The sequence below is a fragment of the Sturnus vulgaris genome, chromosome 1 (assembly GCF_052056855.1).
Source record: "Sturnus vulgaris isolate bStuVul1 chromosome 1, bStuVul1.hap1, whole genome shotgun sequence".
Lineage (NCBI taxonomy): Eukaryota > Metazoa > Chordata > Aves > Passeriformes > Sturnidae > Sturnus > Sturnus vulgaris.
This window is the reverse complement of record NC_142243.1, coordinates 83259504-83281133: the sequence shown is the minus strand read 5'-3', so window position 1 is coordinate 83281133 and position 21630 is coordinate 83259504. Positions and strand designations below refer to the sequence as shown.

Here is a 21630-nt window from a genome sequence, read left to right as displayed (position 1 = left end):
TTATCCAGCTGGCAAAGGCAAAAACTTTGACCAGCATTGGCAGAAAAGCAAGTGAACAACTAGAAGAGCAGCTCTGAGGGCTGAAGAAACATTCCAAGCAAAGAAATATGAGAGCCAAATGTACAAGGGGGCCAAAATTTACAACACTGACTCAATAAAACAGCCTCAAATGTAAACATGTTTAGAGAGTGGCCAATCGAAATCAGCGAATTAAATTAACTTGAATGCATGGATTCAGGTTATAAAATCAGTGACATCTTATCCCTGGAACACAGTTGCCCTGATGAGTGAGCCATTACTGTAAGCATTTTTTATGACTGTAACATGGAACAAAGCTAAATAGCACAGGGCTTGTGTATCAGTGCTGGAATAAGAGATGTGATGGTCAAAACAAACTGTAGTGCTTGGGATGCACATAGAGCTGGTGAATATAGCTTGTTAAAGGGTCAGAGCAGTTCCTCAGACAGGAACTGAAATAGTTCTATTCTATTCTATTCTATTCTATTCTAGTCTATTGATGAACTGCAGCACATGTTGCTCCTGAGATACTAACAGCCTGATAATGAATGCTGCCTCCTTTCAAAGCCACTCTGAGATTTCACAGCAATTCAGGATACTGCCATTACACTTGCATTTCCCATTTTCTGCGATGGAATGACACCCTACTGGTGGTGATCCAATCCAATACTACTGCCTGTCAACCAATACATGCCTCCATAGGCTGTCACTCTTCCCTCCCACCCCTTAAAACTCTCACCTTTTTAGGATTTTACCTGTTCAATGCAGTGCACTCTGCTTCTTCCTCCAGCATCTCCCGTTCCTCGTTGCTACAGTCCAGAGGTTTCAGCTCTGTAGAATGAGCCAGAAGGTGCAGAGAATCTCATGGAGTTCTTGGAGAGGATGAAGTTAAGTCTTCCAAGTTAAATGGCTTTTATTGTTGTGGCTGATGCTTGAGTTGATATCCCATTTTCTAGGCTCTCAAAAACTGGCAAATCCTGTGGCTTTTTTTTAGTATTCAGTTTGTGTCTGCTTGTGTATTTTCTTTTTTTCAGAGTACACTCAGTGAGTTGGTCTCTGCTTGGTATAAATTGCTCTTACTAACCTCTTCCTCACAGATTAATTATTCAACAGAAGTGGATGATGCCTAGCAGCAGAGAGAGTACTACCTGATATTTTAATGAGGATGCTGGCACCTGCCTGCTGAGAGTTTTGTACTGTGAGATAAGTAGCAAAGGAATAGGTACAGAGGGAGTACACCAACAATGCCACCAAGAACTGACAAACAGCCCTACCAAGCACATCTTGAAGTCCTGCCAAACCAACCCAGCACATACTGCTAGCTGACCATCACTACCTAACAGCAACACTGAGCTATCAGTTTCAGGCAACCTGTCAACCTCGTCAAAGTTCTCCTCACACACCTGACTGAAAGAGATCAGTAGCATGTTTTGTTTCCAGGCAGGAGAGCCCTGTGCTTGGAATCTGCTCCTTAATAACCTGTTTTAAAAAGCAATAAAAATTGCGTGGATGGGCATGATACCAGCCCAAGAGAGCTCATCTCTTCTGCATCTCCTGTTGCACTTACAAATGAAATATTAAACCTACAGCTTAAGCAGTTTGAAGAATGGGTGAGGGAATCAAATTAAAAGACATTAACTAGATGTGAAGTGACCTTACCTATTAAAGTATGAAATACAGCAGCTACAGCTCCAGCCACAACCATGCACAAAACTGCTTTGGTCCTGTCTCTCTTGCTGTTCACAAACACCAGACCTACATTTTTGAAGTCACTCATCGGACCCGTGAAGAACTTCATCAGGGAGTATGCCAGCCCATAGCTGGCCAACATTTCCACAGCATCTTCCTTGACAGCAGCGATGCCCCTATTCAAGGCCTGTTGAAACACAGAAAGAGCAAATGATGTAGCACGTGTGGGAGGGTACCAAACACAATCTCCTGCATCAGCTTTCTGAAGGAGCAAGCAAATTTAGCTGTCGTTGTTTTCACCCCAAGATGGACTTTATTTCTCTGGATTCAGCAGCAGTAACTTGTGACCTGTGACACAGGCAAAATAATCTAATATAGACTAAATTCAAGTAGACTTGAAGATAAAGTAATTATCTATTTCTGAAGTATATAATGGAACTTCTACCATACCAGAAGTCAGTCTCTATCCTTTTTAGAGTAATTTTATGACCTTCTAATAGTCATGGATAACACAAAACCACTGAAATACTGCTCTGAGGTTCCAGCCATGATTTCAACAGAGCATAGTCCTTGCAGGTCATCTTTACAGGCAAAAGCTCTGACAAACGCTCACAGCTGAGGAGCTAAAAAAGTTTTTCTGTGTAACAAGCTTTTCACAACATCCCATGTAACTGTTATGAATAGCTGATATTAGTCTGTAACTTTCATTATGAAATGAGGCCAAATATGCACGTCATTAAACATAATTGATTTCCTTTCATGTAGTTGACATATACATATTGTGGATATACGAATTTGTGTGTTTGTATTTGATACCATATTCATTTATATCCCCTTGTAGGAAATTTAAAAAGAACTACAGCACGTATCTTCCAAGACATATTCAGGTACAACTAACTTACCAATTTATTCTAGGTTTATGCTTAGGAAATGTCTGCCAATTAATCACTGAGAGTTAGATGGATTATTTTTACAGCTAAGGTGAGCTGTAAAAAAGATGTGTAACATTCCTTCAGATTCCAGCTTGAACCAAAATGCTTCTAAAGTATTGGATAAAAATGACAGAATGATAAATTTTATCTGCAGTGTGACAGCATCAATCATCTGGTACACCCAGCATACTGTTAAAACAATATTAGATTCAAAAAGCATGAAGGATGAATATGATTTAACAAGTATTTAGTTCCTATGGGTTACAGCTGATGTGTGTTGACAGGGCTGCAGCAATGAGGCAAGCTAGGAACGTCTCACCATGCCACCACATAAACCTCACTCACGCTTAAACAGTTCTAATACCACTTATACTGAATAAAAAAACCAGCTAGAGATAATTGTCGTGAAGTCCTTCCATTTCAAATGCAAGCATAAACTTTTTGTTGCAGTTTGAGTTTATTTCCCATTCCAAAGATCATACCAGCAAGCAACTTGTACTGACTTGAAAAGAACCTGCATCCCTGAAGTAGAAATAAGGAATTTTCCTACTGTTCTTTTCCACTCTCTCTATAATTCCATTCTTAATTTTTGAAACTTAAGCTGCACTGTCAACATTGCAAAAAGCTGTAGAAAATACCAACTTCTCCACCTTTGATGTCTGCCAAATCTCTCTCTTTTAATGTGCTCTGACCTGAATGCCTGAGACTCCAAATGTTTTCATCTGTCTTGCTCCAGTTTGTTCCTTCCTGAAAACACCATGTGTTAGATATGGAATACCCGCAGCTGCTAAGTGTAATTTTTCCTGGGACATAGATTATTCCATCTATTGCATTGATATCAGTTCAAATTATATGAAATTTCCTGATGCCAAAAGCACTAGTGCGTGCACAAAACTGTATTCAAACAATTTGTGAAAAGACTGTGGCCTCCGAAATGAACAGTCAAGTATAGTTGTCTTTTGTGATGATACTTGTGATGGTGAATTATTCAGTTTCAAGGTGTATACAGAGTTACAATCTTCTAATTTAAACTTGCTAGAAATATGCCAAATCTCCCAATTGCTGTTTCCAGTAATAGACAAATAGCCTTAAATTATACCAAATAAAAGGTTCCTTGATCATGGCTCTTCCCCTCTTTTTTCTTCTGTCTAAAATGAAATATTTTTGGCAGCTTCAATTTAAAGAGAAACAGCTAACCAATATCAGGCAGGCTAGTTTAAAAACTTATCACATGTAAACAGCTGAATTATTTCCAGCAAGTTTCACAAGCACAAGTGCTTGCTTCCTGCTTTGTACAACTACAGAATACCAGAGTCTGTGGAGGATGGTAATCCACTTCTGACAAGGTCATGGAATAAACATGGCTTTAAGAAATAACTTTTTGTCAAAAGGCATGGCACTATGATCCCTCTGCAGAGAGAGAAATCTTTGCCTAGCACAGACCTCATGCCAGTGAAAACAGCTCCATATGACTCTGGCCCTAGGGTAACTAAGTTTTTCCATCTAAGTAGGACAGACAGAAAGACTTGAGCACTCCTCTTTCTCTCCCCCTCTGGTTTTACTGATGTCTTTTGAATGAACAAATGATAGGCAAGTAGATAACTTCAAGTAGATAACTTGAGTAATCTTCCCTGGAGACACCCTGTGTACCAGGAAAGGTAAACTGGCAAAATCCAAAAGGGACTTTTGAAAGAGATATGTTGCCATTAATTTTTATTCCTGTGGAACACGTGGATAACATGATGAAATACTCTAGAGGCTACCCCTGAAAAAGCAATTCTTCCAAATGCTTCTTTGGAAAGATCCTTAGGAAATTAACAGTCAATAGGGCTGTGTTTAGGGATGGTTTAGCTTCTGTAGCCTTTTCCTTTTTCACTTTAAGATGACAACATAGGACTCTTCATCCTCAGTTTTCAAAATCCCTATGAAAAATTGCATAGTTTTTCAACCCTATATAATTCCAAATATTTTTGCTGCTGAAGATGTTGATGTCATATTTCATATCCTAAAATTCAAAAGAAATCCCAGATAACTGATAAAGCTGCTTTGGTATGCAGTATGAAAGACACAGACACTTGATCTTTCATGGCATGCCAGCCATGCAGCTGGCAATTTTCCAGTCTAATTTCCTGTTAGATTTCCAATTAAATTTGTCATAAAGGAAGGCAATATAAACCAGGGCAAGGCCTCCATTTTTTAATCTGACTTTATTTTGAACACTTTTTGTGTGAACAAAAATCAATAATGAAAGTTCATCAGCAGCATCTGTATCACAAGGAAGCTCATACCTCTACAAAGATTTGAGTAGATTGTGGGTGAAGTCAGAACAACAGAGAACTAGGTAGCAATAATACTAATGGCAATATTTAACACAGCACGTTAGCTTGATCACACACATTTCAGGTGTCATCCTACTTTGAACTGGTTTATTCATACCATGTTTGCTGGGATAACTAGGCAATCCAGATGCTGGAAGACAGACTGCTGGTGACATCACCTTCGCCTGAGTTCTTAATGTACCACTAATCTAATACAGTAATAGTAGGTGAAAATGTCGCAGTAAAGTGCAATTCAACAAATGTGATTAAAACAAAGCCATAGATATAGCTGACCCTTCTTCTAGAAATAACAGAAAAAACCCCACAGAACACTTCCAGCCAGAGCACAGTCTGGTAGACACATGGACAGGTTAGCTGAAGTAAGTTATATTCCTAAAGTACTTTTCAAAAAGCCAGGCACCAAGATACACAGTTACTGCTATGCAATTTCTTCTATAACACATTTGTTATCACTAGAAAAGTGAAATCTTTACTAGAGGACATGCTAACAATCCTTTGAACCTTTTTTTTTTGTTTTAAATGAATAATTGTTGTCTTTAATGTTCACTAAAATCAGAGAGGACTAGCATTTTTAAATTCCTATCCAAAAGATTAGAGTGAGAGGGATATCAAACACACTTAACAACATTGCAAGCCACAACTTTACAACTGAATACTGCAGCTCTTTAGCCTCCTTAGAAGGAACATATGAGACCTCTATCAGATTTCTAGTACATGCATAATGGATGAATCCAACAAAGGTTGGCATGCAAAGGCAGTGATTTGAAAAGCAACAGTTGTGAGAAAAATGTCAAAGGTCTACCTTGTCCTATTTTGCATGAACTTCTAGCACTATTCACTAACATTGGCAGAAAAGGTTTGGTTCCAGTCTAGGGCTACACACCTCTGTTGCCAAAAATTCAAAGGCTGTCTCTTAAGCTGGCTCAATAGTTTCACCATTACTCACATATCCTCCCTTCTCAGAGCCTGCTGGATGACTGATATTTTACTTTGTATTGGTTTGGAGGCACTAAAAAAATTTAAAAATCCACTAAGACAGCAACATCTATTGTACAAGTTTTCTTCTGCTTTTAAAACTGATTATTACCTACACACTACCTACATTTCACTAGTCTGTATCTAACTATGCAACATTTTCTATTTCATTTGAAGCTAAATACTGACTCTGCAGTCACTATTGACCATGATGCTTGTGTTTTAAACAGGAGGACATAAAATCCAAGAAATGTAATTTTTGTCAATGCTCAATTTTGCTTATCCCAGAAAAGCAGAATATGACATACTGGAAGCTGGCATGTTCCTGCGGCTTGTTTGAAACTGGGATTCTGCCTGAGATGTTTTCAAGTCTGTTTAGACTAGTTATCTATTCACAGGTGACATCAAAAACCTGCTCAATTTGGCAGTATCTTGGCCAAATGTATGTTTGGTTCAGCAAACATTTGTAATGTGTTACCCTTCCCTGCACATATCTTTCTTCCTACCTGGTATTCCCTAAGAAAATGGAAGAGAACCAAAGTATCCAGTTAAAGAGCAAGCTGATGCAGGGGACAGTCTATCTCCTGTGTCAAATAATCTCTCTCCTGATGACTCTTGGCTGAGTTTTCATTAACTAAATCCTGTCACATTGAAATCTTCAGCATCAAATGTACCAGCTGGCTCTGGCTGCTCTGCCTCCCGCGGTCACTGCTGCAGGAGCTGTGCTGCCAGAAGGACAGACACCTGACAGATCTGATGCTCTGAAAGCATGGCATAACTGGATCACCGTGTAGGTGCTACCTGAGTGCTATTGCAGCTGCATCTCTGCTTCTGGATGGGCTTCTCAAAAACACAGGAGCCCCTACAGGCAATTTGAGATAAACAGTTGTGCTCTGACACAGGTCTGTGTAAGACTTCCATGGACAGAGGTATAGAAGTTGGGGAAAAATAACACACACACATTTATTCGGGCTCAAGAAGATTGTCCAAACATACTGTATGAAGAAAGCCCTGCAAGGGCAGAAGGAGTCAGACCTTGTATCTTGAAAATTATGACTGAAGAGTGCTCATTCTTTTGAGTCTTTCTGGGGGGAGTTGATGTTTGGTTTGTTTTGTTCTGCAATGCTTTTACCCTAATTCAGTATCTCTAATTTTTGGGTCAGCATCTGTTGTAGCTCATGTATCAGATGTCTGAAATGCCATCTGAGGTCAATTCCTATTAACCCACTATTAAAACACTTCACTTTCCCCCTGCTTTATTACTAAAGCTGGCTGTGGGAGAACAGGCAGTCACCCCCATCCACAGTGCTCTAAGTGCTGACATTGACTTAACCCACAGAAACGATCCCAGTCTTCAGCAAGACACCAGAGCTCTGAACCCCACCTGAAGGAAGACAAGATGCCTGTCCTGGGAGAGGAACACAGGAACACCTCAACATCCCTGTGGCATGTGGTCTGTCTCTGGAGAGGATATCCTTGGAAGAGCATTAGGACAGATCTGTAAAATGAGAGCTGAAATTTTTCTGTTGTTTGCTGGTTTTTAATTCACAATGCAGGGCAAGTGTCAGATTTTATCTTTAAAAAAAGTGTACATAGGAAACATCAATCAAATTTACTCTGCCTGCTTAAGTAATGAGAATATGGCCTAGAAGAAGAAAGCTCATATACCCTGCAGAACAAAAAACAAGCCATGAAAACGAGAATGCCATCAGTAGCAATGGAAACTAGAATGCCATCGGTTTCAAGTTTTTCCCCATTCACCTTCCTAAGCAGCAACAAAAAGCAAAAATGAACATTTTTGCAAGGTTCTTACTCTAAGAGAAATGCCTGTTACTCTGTGACTATGATCAGAATCTCAGTTTTACTTGTTGACATTAGCCATTTGCTGGCTAATGTCCAGATTGTGTGTCATGGGAGAAGTTTAAATAAATACCCTAAATACAAAATAACATAGTTTTATAGCACTTGCAGCTCTCACTTGACCTGGGATGCATCAGGGAACTGCACCTTTAAACAGGCATAGCCAGGAGGTGCAGGAATAACTTGAGCAGCAGTGGCAACAGTCACCTCAATGAAAATGGAAAATCTTTCCCACTGCAAAACTTAAGGCAGAGGAGGACATGTCTGGGAGCTGGAGGAGCAGCTATGGCACACTGCCCTAGGGCACCTATTGCCTGTGTACAGATTAATAAACAGCAGGTAACAGCACAATGAGGCAGAGAATAACACACAAACCACAGATGATAGTGGTGCAGGACCACAGGAAAGAAACCAGACTCAGTGAAGCCAAAAAAGTGGCTCATTTCAAATTACATTTGACAAAGTTCCAGAATACTTATAACAGGGAGCAATCTTGGAGAGGTGAATCAGCTGCTGCAGATGGTTGCCTCCCTGTGGGATGTGGAGAGCACCGATCTCGAAGCCAAGAGAGCTATGAGCCATGACTGTGGGCAGTCCTTCAGGACACACACCCTTGTGTGGAATAGGGATGCCTGACACCAGCATGAAGGAGACCTAAACCACTGCCATTTCCACTGACGTCTGCAGAGAACCATCACTCCTGAGGTGACACCATAAGCTTTAACTTTTCCTGGTCTTCTTCTAGGGGAACAGGACAAAAGCAATGTCAGAGATATTCCTCTGCATTGTGACTTTCCTGGTATCCTCTGACTGATTGCTAATCAATTGTTCAAAATGTATTCAAGGGGAAACATGCAAGGGCTTTGTTCCCAAAGCAGTGTGCAAGCTTTTCATTCAGGTTTCCCTGGAGCTAGTCTGCAAAGGTGAGAAGTATTTAGGATTATGTTGCGTAAGCATGGCAAACTCTGGGCTGAGGTTATTTGTCTTCAGATCTTCTTCATGCCAAAGACTCATTTTCCTCTCAAAAGCTGTTTCTGTTTCTAAGTCTAAGAGTACAGACAAATAAAATAGAGACATAAACTGAGATAGAAAACTAGGAGAAGGTTGGTTCCCTGTCTCTTTAGAATGCCCAGTGGAATAGCTATCATTTCTTCACCAAATTCCATTTTGATTACTCTTAAGTGCTAGAAAACACTGGGGAGGATACAAATGCATATCATATGTATCTACACACAAAGAATATTTGCCTTTATCATAAGTGATACAGTATCTACAGCAGTGCTCCTTCTTTTGTTTTTAATTTCCCACAGAAATAGGCTCTGTTCTCTTCTGCACATTATATCCCCAAAGTAAAAAGTAAGCTGATTTCCTATCAGTTGCACAGTTCATAAAATCACTTTTTCTCATGTCTATAAATTAAATCTCTGCAAGGATTGTTATAAGACGTGCTCGTATGCACACAGCAAATCTAATCCACACAGGTCCCGCACCTGTCAGTCCCTCACAACTCTGGCATATTGCCTTTTTATCAGCACTGACTCATAGTCTCTGCTGAAATGCTGCCCATGAGCTCTCTCATTCCAAAATGGAGAGTGCCACTTTCTCCATGAGTACATCTCACTAGGCTCCAGCGTGCATGGACAGCTTCAGGTTGGAAGGGGTCCTGGGGGCCAGCTTAGAGTGCTGCCCCAGGCTGAACACCTGGGAGATGTTGTGGAGACCTCACACCTTCCCTAGGCAACCACCTGAGAGGCCACTCTCAGCCTGAACTTTAGCATGTCACCAAAACTGGCATCTGAAGGTCCACATCTGCCTCCCTTGCACATTAAAGTTTGCTAGCATCAGCCTAACTCCACTTCCCACGTGTTCCTTTCTTTTCCTGAAAGATCTTTTGTTTCTTCATTATCACCTCTCCTCACTTTCACCAAAGACCTTGTCTTTCACATTAACTCACCTATGTTTTTACCCCATGGCAAGAAATTATTTAGCTCCACTTGTCTTCTAATTTGCACCCCTCCTGATCAGTATTTTTCAATAATTTAGATGTTGTGTTTGTTTCTTTTGTATTTCTATGTTTATGCCTTACATATGAAGCTGGGCCTCTGTTTTCACATAAACAACTTCCTTAAGTCATATTTTTTCACATAAAGTCATCTGACACTCACAATTACAAGATCCTGTATGCAGTGTAAATCCATTTTCCCCCCTCAAAAAATACTCAAATAGGGAAAAAAAAATTCCAAGCAAACGAACACTTCAACATACCTGTAAAAGTACTTTCACCAACCAAAGGATTATGGAAAATTAATGTGGTTTGTTCCCGCCTTTGCAGATTTTTTAAGACATTTTCCTTAAAATTTTCAAGTTATAAAAAATCTTGATGCATAAAGCATTTGGCAAAAATTTCTGAAATTTGACAGAAGCTATCAAAAATGCCTTTAAACCAGATCAAAACTTGGCCAAGCACCTGCAAAGCATGAGTTGCACAGATCCAGCAAAACTTGCTAAACTACTTTAACTACACAGAAATCTTGCCTATATTTCAGCTGTGCTGTGTGCTCCTGAGCATCAAGCTTAGAGTAGTAAAGTCAAGCATCAACACCCAGCAGAGACCACACAGGTTCAAGTCCTTAAGGAACCAGGAGACAAGAACACTACCTATATTTGCCCAAAGTAAAAGGCAAAGAATTTCTGTTTCCACAGACTGAAGCTCCAGTACCCTACTATAAATTCTTTCTCTCAGGAATTGTGGGGTGATTGATTCTCTAATTTTGCCTCTTTTGGAAAGGACCCTAGAGGAAAGATCGGTAAAATTTACTTTCATTGTTTAAATTCTCTTATTTCTATACACTCTCCACTCTTTATTAATGATTCAGAGCCCATGTCCTCCTGTGTGGAAGACAAATAATTGACATGGATTTTAAGGAATCTATTAATTACACTCAGCAAACTGTGAGAAAGACAACAATCAGATTCAGGGCCATCAGTACTACAGCAAAACCTTTTATTATCCCCACATGTACTATCCTACCAATTCATGGCTGCTCTAGAGATTAGCCTACTGCTGCTGTTGTTTCAAATTACTGATTTTGTCAGAGCTGGTAGTCATCTGGGAGAGGTGGGTTGCTTCACTGGAGTATGGTCATGCAAACACATATTTCGAGGTTTTGTGTAAAGAAGAAGAACAAATTTGTTTCAACTCAGAAGCTGAAACTTCTATCTTTTGATAGAAGCTATGGGGAGCTATCTTTTGTCATCTCCTCTTTGGTTCTTCCATCCCCTAATGTGGTTCAAATTCATCAGTAGCCAGCAGCAGACCAATGTAAGTGTACCTCACAAACTGCTACTCCTCTGCTGTCAGTGGAACTAGGCAAAATATGTGAAGCAACTGAGTTTCTGCTATTTAATGAACATTTCTTGCAAATGATGAAAGGCTAAAGCAAAACAAAGCAAGCCTGCAGGTTTTGTTCATTCAACATGAGTAAATGTTCTCTCACTGCAGACAGGAGAGGTAAGAAGCCTGCTGAGCAAATGCATAAATTCTTGACTTGTCCCATGACTGAGCTTAGGAAGAAGCCTAAGTACTGCCATATGTTAAAAAACCCTGAACAATCTATAATATACACATCAAAGCGACTGTGATTACAAACAAATACACATAACCATCAAACAAGGCTTCTGTGCCCGACTTTGGAAGTTGGAGCTGGACCAGCTGTCCCCAAACACGTAGTACAGCCCCACCTTTACTGGTATTTAGTGCACCATGTAATTATTTGCTGTCCATTAGGTTACTCTTGAAGCTTTATCTGCCCATGTGGCCCAGCACAGACTTGTTACTTATGTTCCAGGGCTTTGCCCATCTTCAGCCATGCAGAACATATTTGAGGTCTGATATTTTCCTCAGCTGTTGTGTCGGGAGTGAGGAGCATGGCTGGTTAAGGGCTGTCATTAAGCAGCTGTTCCCTCCAGCACGCTGTCAGCTGGGCAAAGCACAGTTTGGGCTACACAAAGCTGATTTGTTAGGTGTGAGTGCCTCTGACTGCAAGTGTAGAACTGCCAGAATAGCTCATGTCTTAATTGCTTAGAAGCGACAAATAGAGGGCAGCCAGACCACCAGCCTAAATACAAACTTGGTGCTTCCTCTGCTGGAAACACCCATCATAAATAAAGTTCACAACAACAGTAGGAAAACCTTTCATTTGTATCTGTTTTATTTTCCTCTTCCAATCTTATTCTTTGTAGCAGCTTTATTAGGATGAGATTAAAGTTACCCAGTGGACTTGAAAACAAATTGTGGATAGCGGCTCTCGATTCATGTAAAGCTAGTGCAAAACACACTTCGATGTATTTCCAGCTCTTACAGAACTTTCCAATACTTCAGTATCTGCAGAAAGTGAAAGTCTGACTAAACCAGTAATTCTGCCTCTAGAATTTAACCTAATGTATCCATTCCAAATAAACGGAAAGGAAGTGGTAAAGATGTGCAGTGGAGGAAGACAGAAAGGAGAAGAGGTAGTCTTTCCCCAAAGTAAAATTTTCCCTCAGAAAATCTGGCCTTCTCTGTCCTTAGCAAAAGATGTGAGAGCCTTGGACTCCTTGCCCAGTTCCTGCAGGTGTTGTTGACAGGATTGGCCAACATTTCCTTTTAAAAATAGCTCAGCTGGTTCTCTCAGTATCCAATGACACGAAGTCAACAAGTCAACCCACAATGAAATTATTGCACATGGGTTTTTCCAGACAGTGGCTATATGGAGCACAAATAAAAAACAAGTTTCTCTAGAAATCATGCACTCTTTGTAAAACACCCTGTCTTTCACAAGGGGAAGCACAGTAATATTTCTACACAAGCAAGGCTGAAATACCCTTCTGACCTAGAAGAGTGGGATGCCATAGGAGAACCTGATTACTGCTGCTTATGTTATCTCATGGCAGCTGAGAGCCAAATTGTTGCTCTTATAATAAATGGCTTTCTGTGACAATGGAAAGAAGGTGAAATACCAGTTCATTTGAAATGCAATCAAGCTAGATATGTTCTGTCCTTACTGGATTCAGTGAAAAAGGAGAGACAGGGAAAATGTATCGATGCTTCAAACTTTTCCTCTGTACCTCTTGATAACATGTAAGTTTATGAAGGGAGTCAAAAAAGGATTCTTTCTGAATATACTGGGACACACAGACCACAGAGACAGGGTAATTACTGGAGTAATCTTTAAATTCCTGGCAATAATTAATTGCCTAATACCTTCAGCAAATCCCTGGCTAGTGCTTCTACTCAGAATTCCTTATGCAGTACCTAGGCAGTCTTCTCCACAGAGAAAGAGAGCCTTGGAAGCACCCATGGAGTTGTGACAAAGTCTTGTGACTTTCATTTCTATGTGTCCAGCAGGGGTGAGCCTTAATCAGAAGTGCAGTCACAAGTCAGTTTGTGAATGTTCTTGATAATGTCAAATACGTGTTATAGTTTGATGCTTAATCTAATTTCAAAGGTGTCTACCTGTGGGTTCACAAAACACAAATTAAACAAACAAAAACAACAAACAAATAAAAAAAATTATTACAGGTAAAGAGGTGACCAGAGGTACTATGGATGGCTTCCTCCACTGAGGAACTGCTAATGTTGCCAAAGTAATTCTTACATTACGTTTTGCTAACAGCATTTCTAGATACTCCTTCAGCAGCACAGTATTTGCCACCATGACACCCCAATAAACTCAATGCTCCCTTAGCCACCAAACTTAACTTCAAGTTTAAAACTGTCTTTACTGACATCCTTTCTCATTCTTGTATTCCTGGTACAGTGATCTCTTCTTGCTAAAAATGATTCTTTCAATTGCAATGAACATTTTTCCACCACTGCCTTTAACTCCTGGACTTGAATTGCACAGGTAAAACTTACTAACTCATTTTCATTTGTTTTATACAGGCATGAGAGACTGACTTTTTAAGTTCAGGAAAAACATGGAGGGATTCTCAAAGCTTAAATGAAACTGATCCCGGTACACCATAGTGCAACAAGTAATTTTGCCTAATAGCTTCTCTGTCTGAGTCACTGGTTTTAAATAATGGGTGTCTTTACTCAGGGATTTCAAAAGTGGTAAGAAATGCAGTGAAAGATAGACTATCTACCACGCTTTCACAGCACTACTCTACATTGTGCTGAGCTTCCATCAGGAGAAGAGCCTCCCATTACAGTCCCCCTGGCCCCCAGACCAGCCTTGTTCTACTTTCTGAGTCATTTACACACAAAGTCAAGTGAGATGCAATCTCTTTTCTATCTTCTCCATACGTGAGGTTTTTTGTCCTCTTGCTGATGAGCAGGGAAGTACAGAGGATGTAAAACATTAATTCAGAACAGCTATAATTTATCTCTGAGTTGCTCCAATGCAAAATACTAAATTGGCCTTGGATGGGCATCCTGCCAAGATTCCTAGGCAGGGAGAGAGAGCTAAGTGTCACACTATTGCCATTATGGGGGTTGAAAAATTGAGCTGGCTTGCTTTGATAGCATAGCACAGCCTGTAACCTGAGTGAATACTTCACTACATTTCTCTGACTACAAGAACAGGTTACCATTTATCCTTTGATGAATCTTGAATACCAAATAACAAAATACAAGTTGTTGGACTTGCTTAGTCAAGGCCTGCAGGGCAGTTGGGCAAAAGCAGTAAGTGCTCCCAAAACAGCTTCTGAAATGTGGTGATGCTAAGGCCACCAAGTCGCACTGCAGTGGCATACACCCTGGGGGTAAATATAATGCTGAAGCTCGTGTAGGGGTGGTGTGCACTACCAGAATGCAAACACTGCAGAGATGTGAATGAAGCCAACAGCACACAGCGGACCTGACAGAACTCTGCTTTTCTGCTTCCATGGTAGAAAAACTGAAATTAGGATATGCACAACCCCTGGTGGAGCACTTCTGGGACCTAAGTGCCAGGAGGGCACTAAGACTACCAAATCTTCAGGTGCAAGTCAGGAACAAATTAGTCCACGCTGACCTCGACAATAAATTCTTTCTGGTATCAGGGAAATTAGGTCCTGAAACAGACCTTGAAGAGTCGTAGTGGGAGGAAGCATCTGAAATAACTTTGAAGCAGTCAATGATGGTTGTGTCTTAAAACAAAAAACTGGAAGGAATAATTGCAAAGAAAATGAAAATTTATTTGAGATAATGCCACATGATGGTTTTAGTTACTACTCCCTTTGGTCATGTTCTTGCTGATAATATATTATGTTTGTTCTGAGCAGCCTAGAAGAAACTTGCTCTTACTAGTCACAGGTCCCAAAGGAAAATTTAAAACTGGAGTTTAAACGAGGTTATAGTCAGCTGGAATTCAAGAAATTATCTAGCTTAGGGACAGGAATTTAAGAGCTGTAGAAGTAATGTGGGATGATCCTCCAAAGGACTGTCATTTGGCAATTGTGATCCTGAAGAGGTGGATCTTCAAAACCAGCCTACTACAACTGTAAAAACAAAGTTTTCTGCACCAGGTATTTATAGACTTTAGCGGTGCTGCACAGCATACGTATTTTCCAAACTCTCTATTTGGAACTTTTTGGTCTGAAGAGTCAAAACCATGACTGTGACAAGAGTAAAGTGAATGCAGGTGTCATGACTCCTGTCTTGAATAGTCTCACTTGGGGTTCAGTTGATCCAAAAAAGAGCCTTTCTCTCGGATCACCCCAGATTTATTGCAGGCAGCGAATTCTGTAAAATTGGTGACTCTACTGTGATGACAATGTAGGGCAGGACTCATAAGCCCAGTGAGCTCTGTGGCCCAATCCCCAGGAACATGTATGTCTCTGCCTTTCGCTGGTGGGTCACTTACAAATCACAACGGGTTTGTCCCTGGTGGGTCGATCTAACAGCAACTTCAGCCTTCTTTAGGTCATCATGCACTTTTTAAAGAGCAGTAAATGGCATCACAGAAAACAGCTTCTCACTGCTCACTGTAAGATGCTTTCCTCCTCTCGCCTTCTCCATCCTCGGATGCATCCCTGGCAGCTGTCTCCCTCTCAGGCATGGGGCAGGTCTGGACACACTCCCTGTCTGCCAGACAGACTCCAAGCCAGAACCTGGTGGGCTCCAGTCGTCCTCACATCTTGGGTCTCATCACAGATAGCTGAACTGGCTTTAAAAGCCCAGCAAATTGCCTCCCACACTGCCGTAGGGTAAGACCAAATTGCCTTAAACATAAGGACTGTATTTTCCTAAGCTTAGAAGAAGAGGCAATTATTGTATCTCTTTGTGAATATTTTACTGTCTATGAGGCAACTCCCTTACTACTATTGTGTTCTCTTTTTGAAAGGCCTGGCTTTATGTTTTAACTTCCTTTTATAAGTGTTTGATATTGGAGAAAATCCTTTGTTGAGGTTACACTGGAGCAGAATTGTCATCACTGCAAATTTAAGCAACAGTATGACTGATTTCTCAACTCCAGGCAAGAGTGCCAAAAATCTTATTTTATACTAGGAACTGAGATGCAATAATTCTGTAACTCAACAATCTCTTCAAAAAATACAGTTCAAATCTGGATGAATAATTTAATTTCTTTTATTAGCTATATAACTTATTTCACTTTAAACAAAAGACTGGTCAGTTCAACTACATAATCAAATACTATAATTTATTTTTTTCAGTCTGTAATACAGCTGCTGCTGTTGATCAGAAGACCTTAAGGAAAACAAGGTATTTCTTTCTATTACAGAGCTTTTGTGAAGTCTTTCCCCCTGGAGACTATCTCGATTCATTTTAATAAAGATGCCTTTGAGGAAGCAGATGCTTGTCACAGTGGTATCTAGTGGATTAAGCCTTTTCTCCTTGAAACTGGTGGGATTTATAACCAAAGAGCCTTGAATCATAGCCATTGGAAAATTAAAAGGCAATTCTACTCTGAAGCTCTGTTGCAGGCTTATCTTGAAACCCAAACAACATAAGACAAAGAAGAATAGTTTGAAACTCTCAGTCATGGCATTTATTTCGCCTCCAATGTGGGGATCAACTCTTGAGCCCCGATTTGGACTAGCACAACTGTGTTCCACCTTGCCTCTCAGACTCTGGACAAAGATTTACAGCACTAATGGATGTCCTGTCAAGAGCAGTAAAACCCAACACTTTCTGCTAAATGCCAGCCGGTGGTGGCAGGATGAAGTGGCACACTCCTCGTGCTTGTGCCACGAGACTCACAGTGCAAACACTCAGCCTAGAGCAGGTCCCAGCCCTGCACAAGGCACCTCATTGACAGACAACCCCTCCTAACCAGAGACCCGGTGGAGGGACAGCCTTTAGTTGAAACTGGCAGTGGAGCTGAGGTGCAGGAAGGTGCACTCCAGCCTGCTGACTTACTGCAGCAGTCAGCATTAATTTCTTGGGAAAGGGGAGCAATAGGGCTATTAATCAGCCAGGCCCATCCCTGCTTCCTGCACTGGGAAAGCACTCTTGCAGCCAGCATCGGAACAGCTGCCAACATCTCTGGGAAAGAAACAAGGGCATAAAGTACAAAATAAAGAGAAAAACCTCTGAAAAAGGCCATTGTATTTTTTTGTTAGAATTTTATAAAGAGTCACATGCCCTTTTAAGACGGGGCTTCAACCAGTACTGTGATAATATAAGCTTTTCCCAAACTCGTATTTCATGAATGATAAGTAAATGTATTTAAAGTGCTATTATATGCAAGTGGTTAGACCTGATCCAGTAGACTCTGAAATCAGTGCAAATCAGAAAGTGCATTTTCCTTGAGGAATAGCTTTCTTAGAGTGCTTCTGCTCTTCCAGGTGTATTACCAGAAGACGTGGAAGGATGCACTGACTGTCAAGACTCCTCCTCTCATTTTGTCCACCTTCACAAACTTGAACAGGTGAAATTATACCAGCAATGGAAAGAAGGAATGGCACAGTTTTACATTAAGTGGTGCAACTAAGCTTGGCTTTGTTGTATTTAATATTGCTTTTACTATTCCAAAGACAGTATCTTTCAAAAGGTGCTAACAACCCTCAACCTTGCTACCTGTGGTCATGACAAAAGTCACAAGTCTTGTTTTGTACAATCTGGACATGTTTCTTTTACAGCTGTTAGATGAAATAGTCTTGAAGTTTCAGTCAAGTAATACTCTTTGCTTTCTGTCCTATGTTGGATATTTGAGAGCACAAATGTGCTGTAACCTTCCTTGCAAGTTTACATTCCAGGGTAATGTTTATTTGCAGTATTTCACGGTTTACACTGTGCTATGATGAAAGAATTGTATAAATTGCATTTATTTATCTGCTTGTTTATTTAATTTTTAAAATATTGATTCACACTAGGATTACTGTTCTTCTCTAGAGGCTGGGAGAACTGAAGCACCTTAAAGCACCCATGATTTTAAAAATGTTTTGTACTGTTTGACTGTGCAGCATAGGAAGCAAGCCAAAGTGCCACAGCTAGAGTGAGGGGCTGCGCAGAGGCTGGTGAGTGACCCACTGTCCCTGTGACCCCGGAAAACCTTGCCCAAGGCCTTCCCAACTTTCTGATTTCAGGCTGGGTTGTCTGCCGACAGCAAACTAATAAACTGCAAAGCAAGCCTACAGTGGACCTTGACCAAAATACCAAAACCTCCTGCTCCTAAGTAACCTGATGTAATTATCACACATTTGTTTGTTGTTTCAGGGCCAGCATCCTGTCATGCCATAGATCAAGGTTTTCCATCAAGACAAAGTAGTTTGGAATAAATAAATTTTGAAAGAGGAAAGTGAAATCCAGGTCAGAGCAGGAAGAGATATTCTGTTTTGAAGCATTATGTACAGTCTAAATTCTTATGCTTCACAATATCTTAAAGTATTTTTGGACACTAAGGTGTCCAAACTAATTTGGTGCTAAGTCAGTGAATTTTTTGGGATGTTTAGCACTGTGAATTTGGCATGCTTACCAAACTTGCCAGTGACAGAGAGGAGCAATTTGTTGGTAGCCGGAAGGCAGCAAACCATACAGAAATATAGAGGCAGCTGTGCCTGCAGTGGCAGATGTGGAACAGTGGGAGAGGCCAGGTTTTAAAGATCCTATAAGAAAAGACTCATCAAGCTTAGAGAGGAAGAAACTTGAAGATGTCAGACCAAAAAAGAGTTGCAAGGTATGGCTCAGAAATTCATCATCTTTCTCTTTTCCATTAGGACACACATCTGTACTTGTGCATCTCCTCCAAGAGTATTAACCACAGATAGATTGTCAAGTCACCTGGGAGAAACAAAGCTGCAAGCCTATTGCAAATGTTCTTTTGATAAGCCTATTTGGCTGTACACACACATTTCATTTTCAAGGCGATGGTGAATCTCATGGTGGAATGCTACCAAGTCAGTGGGAAGCAGGACTGTTGGTTTCAGCTCACAAAAAATCCCAGTCTGCTGCAGATGCCTTTGCATGGGTCTGTGGGAGTACTGCTGGCACTGCTACTCCAGTGCATTCTGACCACATTACGTACTTTGCCCTCACCAAGTAAACAACCAAACTTGCATACTGCAGCAGTGAAAATAAAACAAAAAACGAAAGCAAAACAGAGGAAATCTTCAAGCAGTGCTAACATAGGAGAGAAAGTAATGATAAACACTTCAGAAAACAGCCAAAGAAGTAGAATATTCTCCTCCTATTATTACTTGAAATGGTTCAAACTGGAATAAACATTATCGAAAATCAAAAGAATACTTCCCACTGTATCTTCAGCAAATGCAACAGTGAACACAAGCAAAGCTGAGGACTGAAGCCATACGCAGTAAGCTCTATGCAGTGCCCAGACAACAACAGCTAGACAGTCTGAAACTGCAAACCTTTCAAAGAAGCAGTGCATGAAATTGCAGGGGGTTTAATTAATTTGTCATGCTGGTGTTTGTACAATCTGATTAGGTAACAGCATCTGATATGGTATCACATAGGAGAGGATTCATCAGACTGAATAATTACATGGATTAGAAGAGGACCTCTGAAATGCTTACAGGGCTGGCTCAAAGAGAAATGCAATCAGCAATGCTGAAAGGAGATGCACAGGCCTCAAAGGAATTTACTGGTGGAGCGCTGAAGATCAAGCTGATATTCTTTAGCATTTTCATTAATTTTTATTCACCACATCACAAATACTGAGAATATGCAGATTATATATGCTAGGGATGCAAATCTAGTAAGCACCACAGACACAGATAGCTTTGAGACTTGTGTAATACAAAGTTGAAAGTGCCAAGCCAAATATTGGAGGCTAATAACAAGAATTTCTGTCATGAGCCAGGAACTTGTCAGTTAGACTAGGTGTACGAACACAGTGCCAAATGACTGACCGGCAGGGTGATGCAGACGTGGAAAAAGGCAAATCCATTTGGAGAACTGGTGAGGCATCCTGGTAGACACTGAGAAATATTTTTCTTGCTTCTTCTCCACAGGATCAAGGAGGCTTTCAGAGTATCCCCAATTCAGTGGAAGGTTACTAAGTTGATCCAGGGGTACAGAGAAACCTGATCAAGTGAGTGGAAACCAGAAGAGGTTGTTTTCCATAGCAAAGGGAAGGCTGAGAGGCTGCTCTGTTTCAACATAACCATGATGGAAAAAACAGGGAAGAAGTGTCATTTAATTCAGAAGACAGTGCTGGCCTTAGAATAAATGGGTACAAACAGAGCTTGCATACAATCCAGCTGAAGTTTAGAAAATTAGTCTCCAACAACAGAAACAGAAAACCACTTTCTTTCTAAAGGTAACAAGGGCAAAATGGTATGTGGCATAATTCCTTTCAGCAATATATGCATCTTGTGCACTTGAAGGTAGGGAAGCGCAGCCTGGAAAACCAAAGAGTGCCTACATCTTATTTTTAAATTATTATCACAGGTAGTAATGTCGCATGGACTGCTTGTCCCATTTCACTCCCTATTTCAGTACAACATGCAGCACAAGGATGATAAAACATCCCCAAAAGCAGATTTCAAACAAGGAGGCTTCACCTCCTTTTGCAGGGGATGCTCCAAAGGACAACCTCAGCAGGGGGATCTGGCTTAAGTCCTCCAGGTCACATCTCAGAGGTGTTTTCCTTTAGGTCTCCAGCTGTTTTCTAACACCAAACAGCCTCTGAGGCAGTATGCTTCAGTGCTGCTGAAAGCCTGGTTCGTGTGTGCAACAGCTCTGTTATATAAGGGCAGGTTTTGGATTTGGTTGTTGGGGGTTTTTATTATAGGCCTGTTTTTTTCACCCCACACTATGGTTACAGCTTCCTCTGTGCCTCCCCATGTCCCCCTTCTCTAGCAAGTAACAGGGCAAATGCTTTCACAAAAGCCTGTAAGGGAGGGACTGGTCACAACCATATTACCCCTACTTTCCTGTGCTCTCAACCAACATGGCACCCAGCTCTTTTCCCCTGTACACTGCACTTACATTGCACCAGCCAGAACCATTCGATATTGTTATGCTTACAGGTCTTCTTCTTTTTTTATTTTAATCAAGCTGCCTTCACCTTTTATTAGCCATGCCCAAGTTATCTCCTTTAGCATCAGTTGAACCAATATTTTATCAGTATCACTGTCTGACTTGACTACATGTGCAAAGAGAACAGATGAATATATATTAAAAGATACAATGATGATAACTGTATGTGCACTGCAAGTCAAGATAATGAGAAATTTGATTAAGAGCTTTTTGGTTTTTTTTTTAACATGAGCTATCTTGAGAACTTTGCATTTAATAAGGTGCTTAGGCTTGTAAGGGTGCAGAGTCTGAAGACTGCTTTAGTAAGAGTGTGAGACAGGACCTGCTCTTCTTCACCTGCTTACATTCAGAAAGATAGGGAAAGAGAAGAGACTTCCTACACCAGCTAGGT

General features: G+C 40.7%; 1 protein-coding gene across 1 annotated transcript in view; it reads right to left on the bottom strand.

Moving 5' to 3' along the window:
- The window catches only part of ANKH (ANKH inorganic pyrophosphate transport regulator), a 107585-nt gene that overhangs the window by 49928 nt on the left and 36027 nt on the right, over window positions 1-21630 (bottom strand). Inside the window, exon 2 of the mRNA XM_014872351.2 lies at window positions 1678-1894. Coding sequence (XP_014727837.1) covers window positions 1678-1894 — 217 coding nt within the window. The remainder of the gene's footprint in view (window positions 1-1677; window positions 1895-21630) is intronic.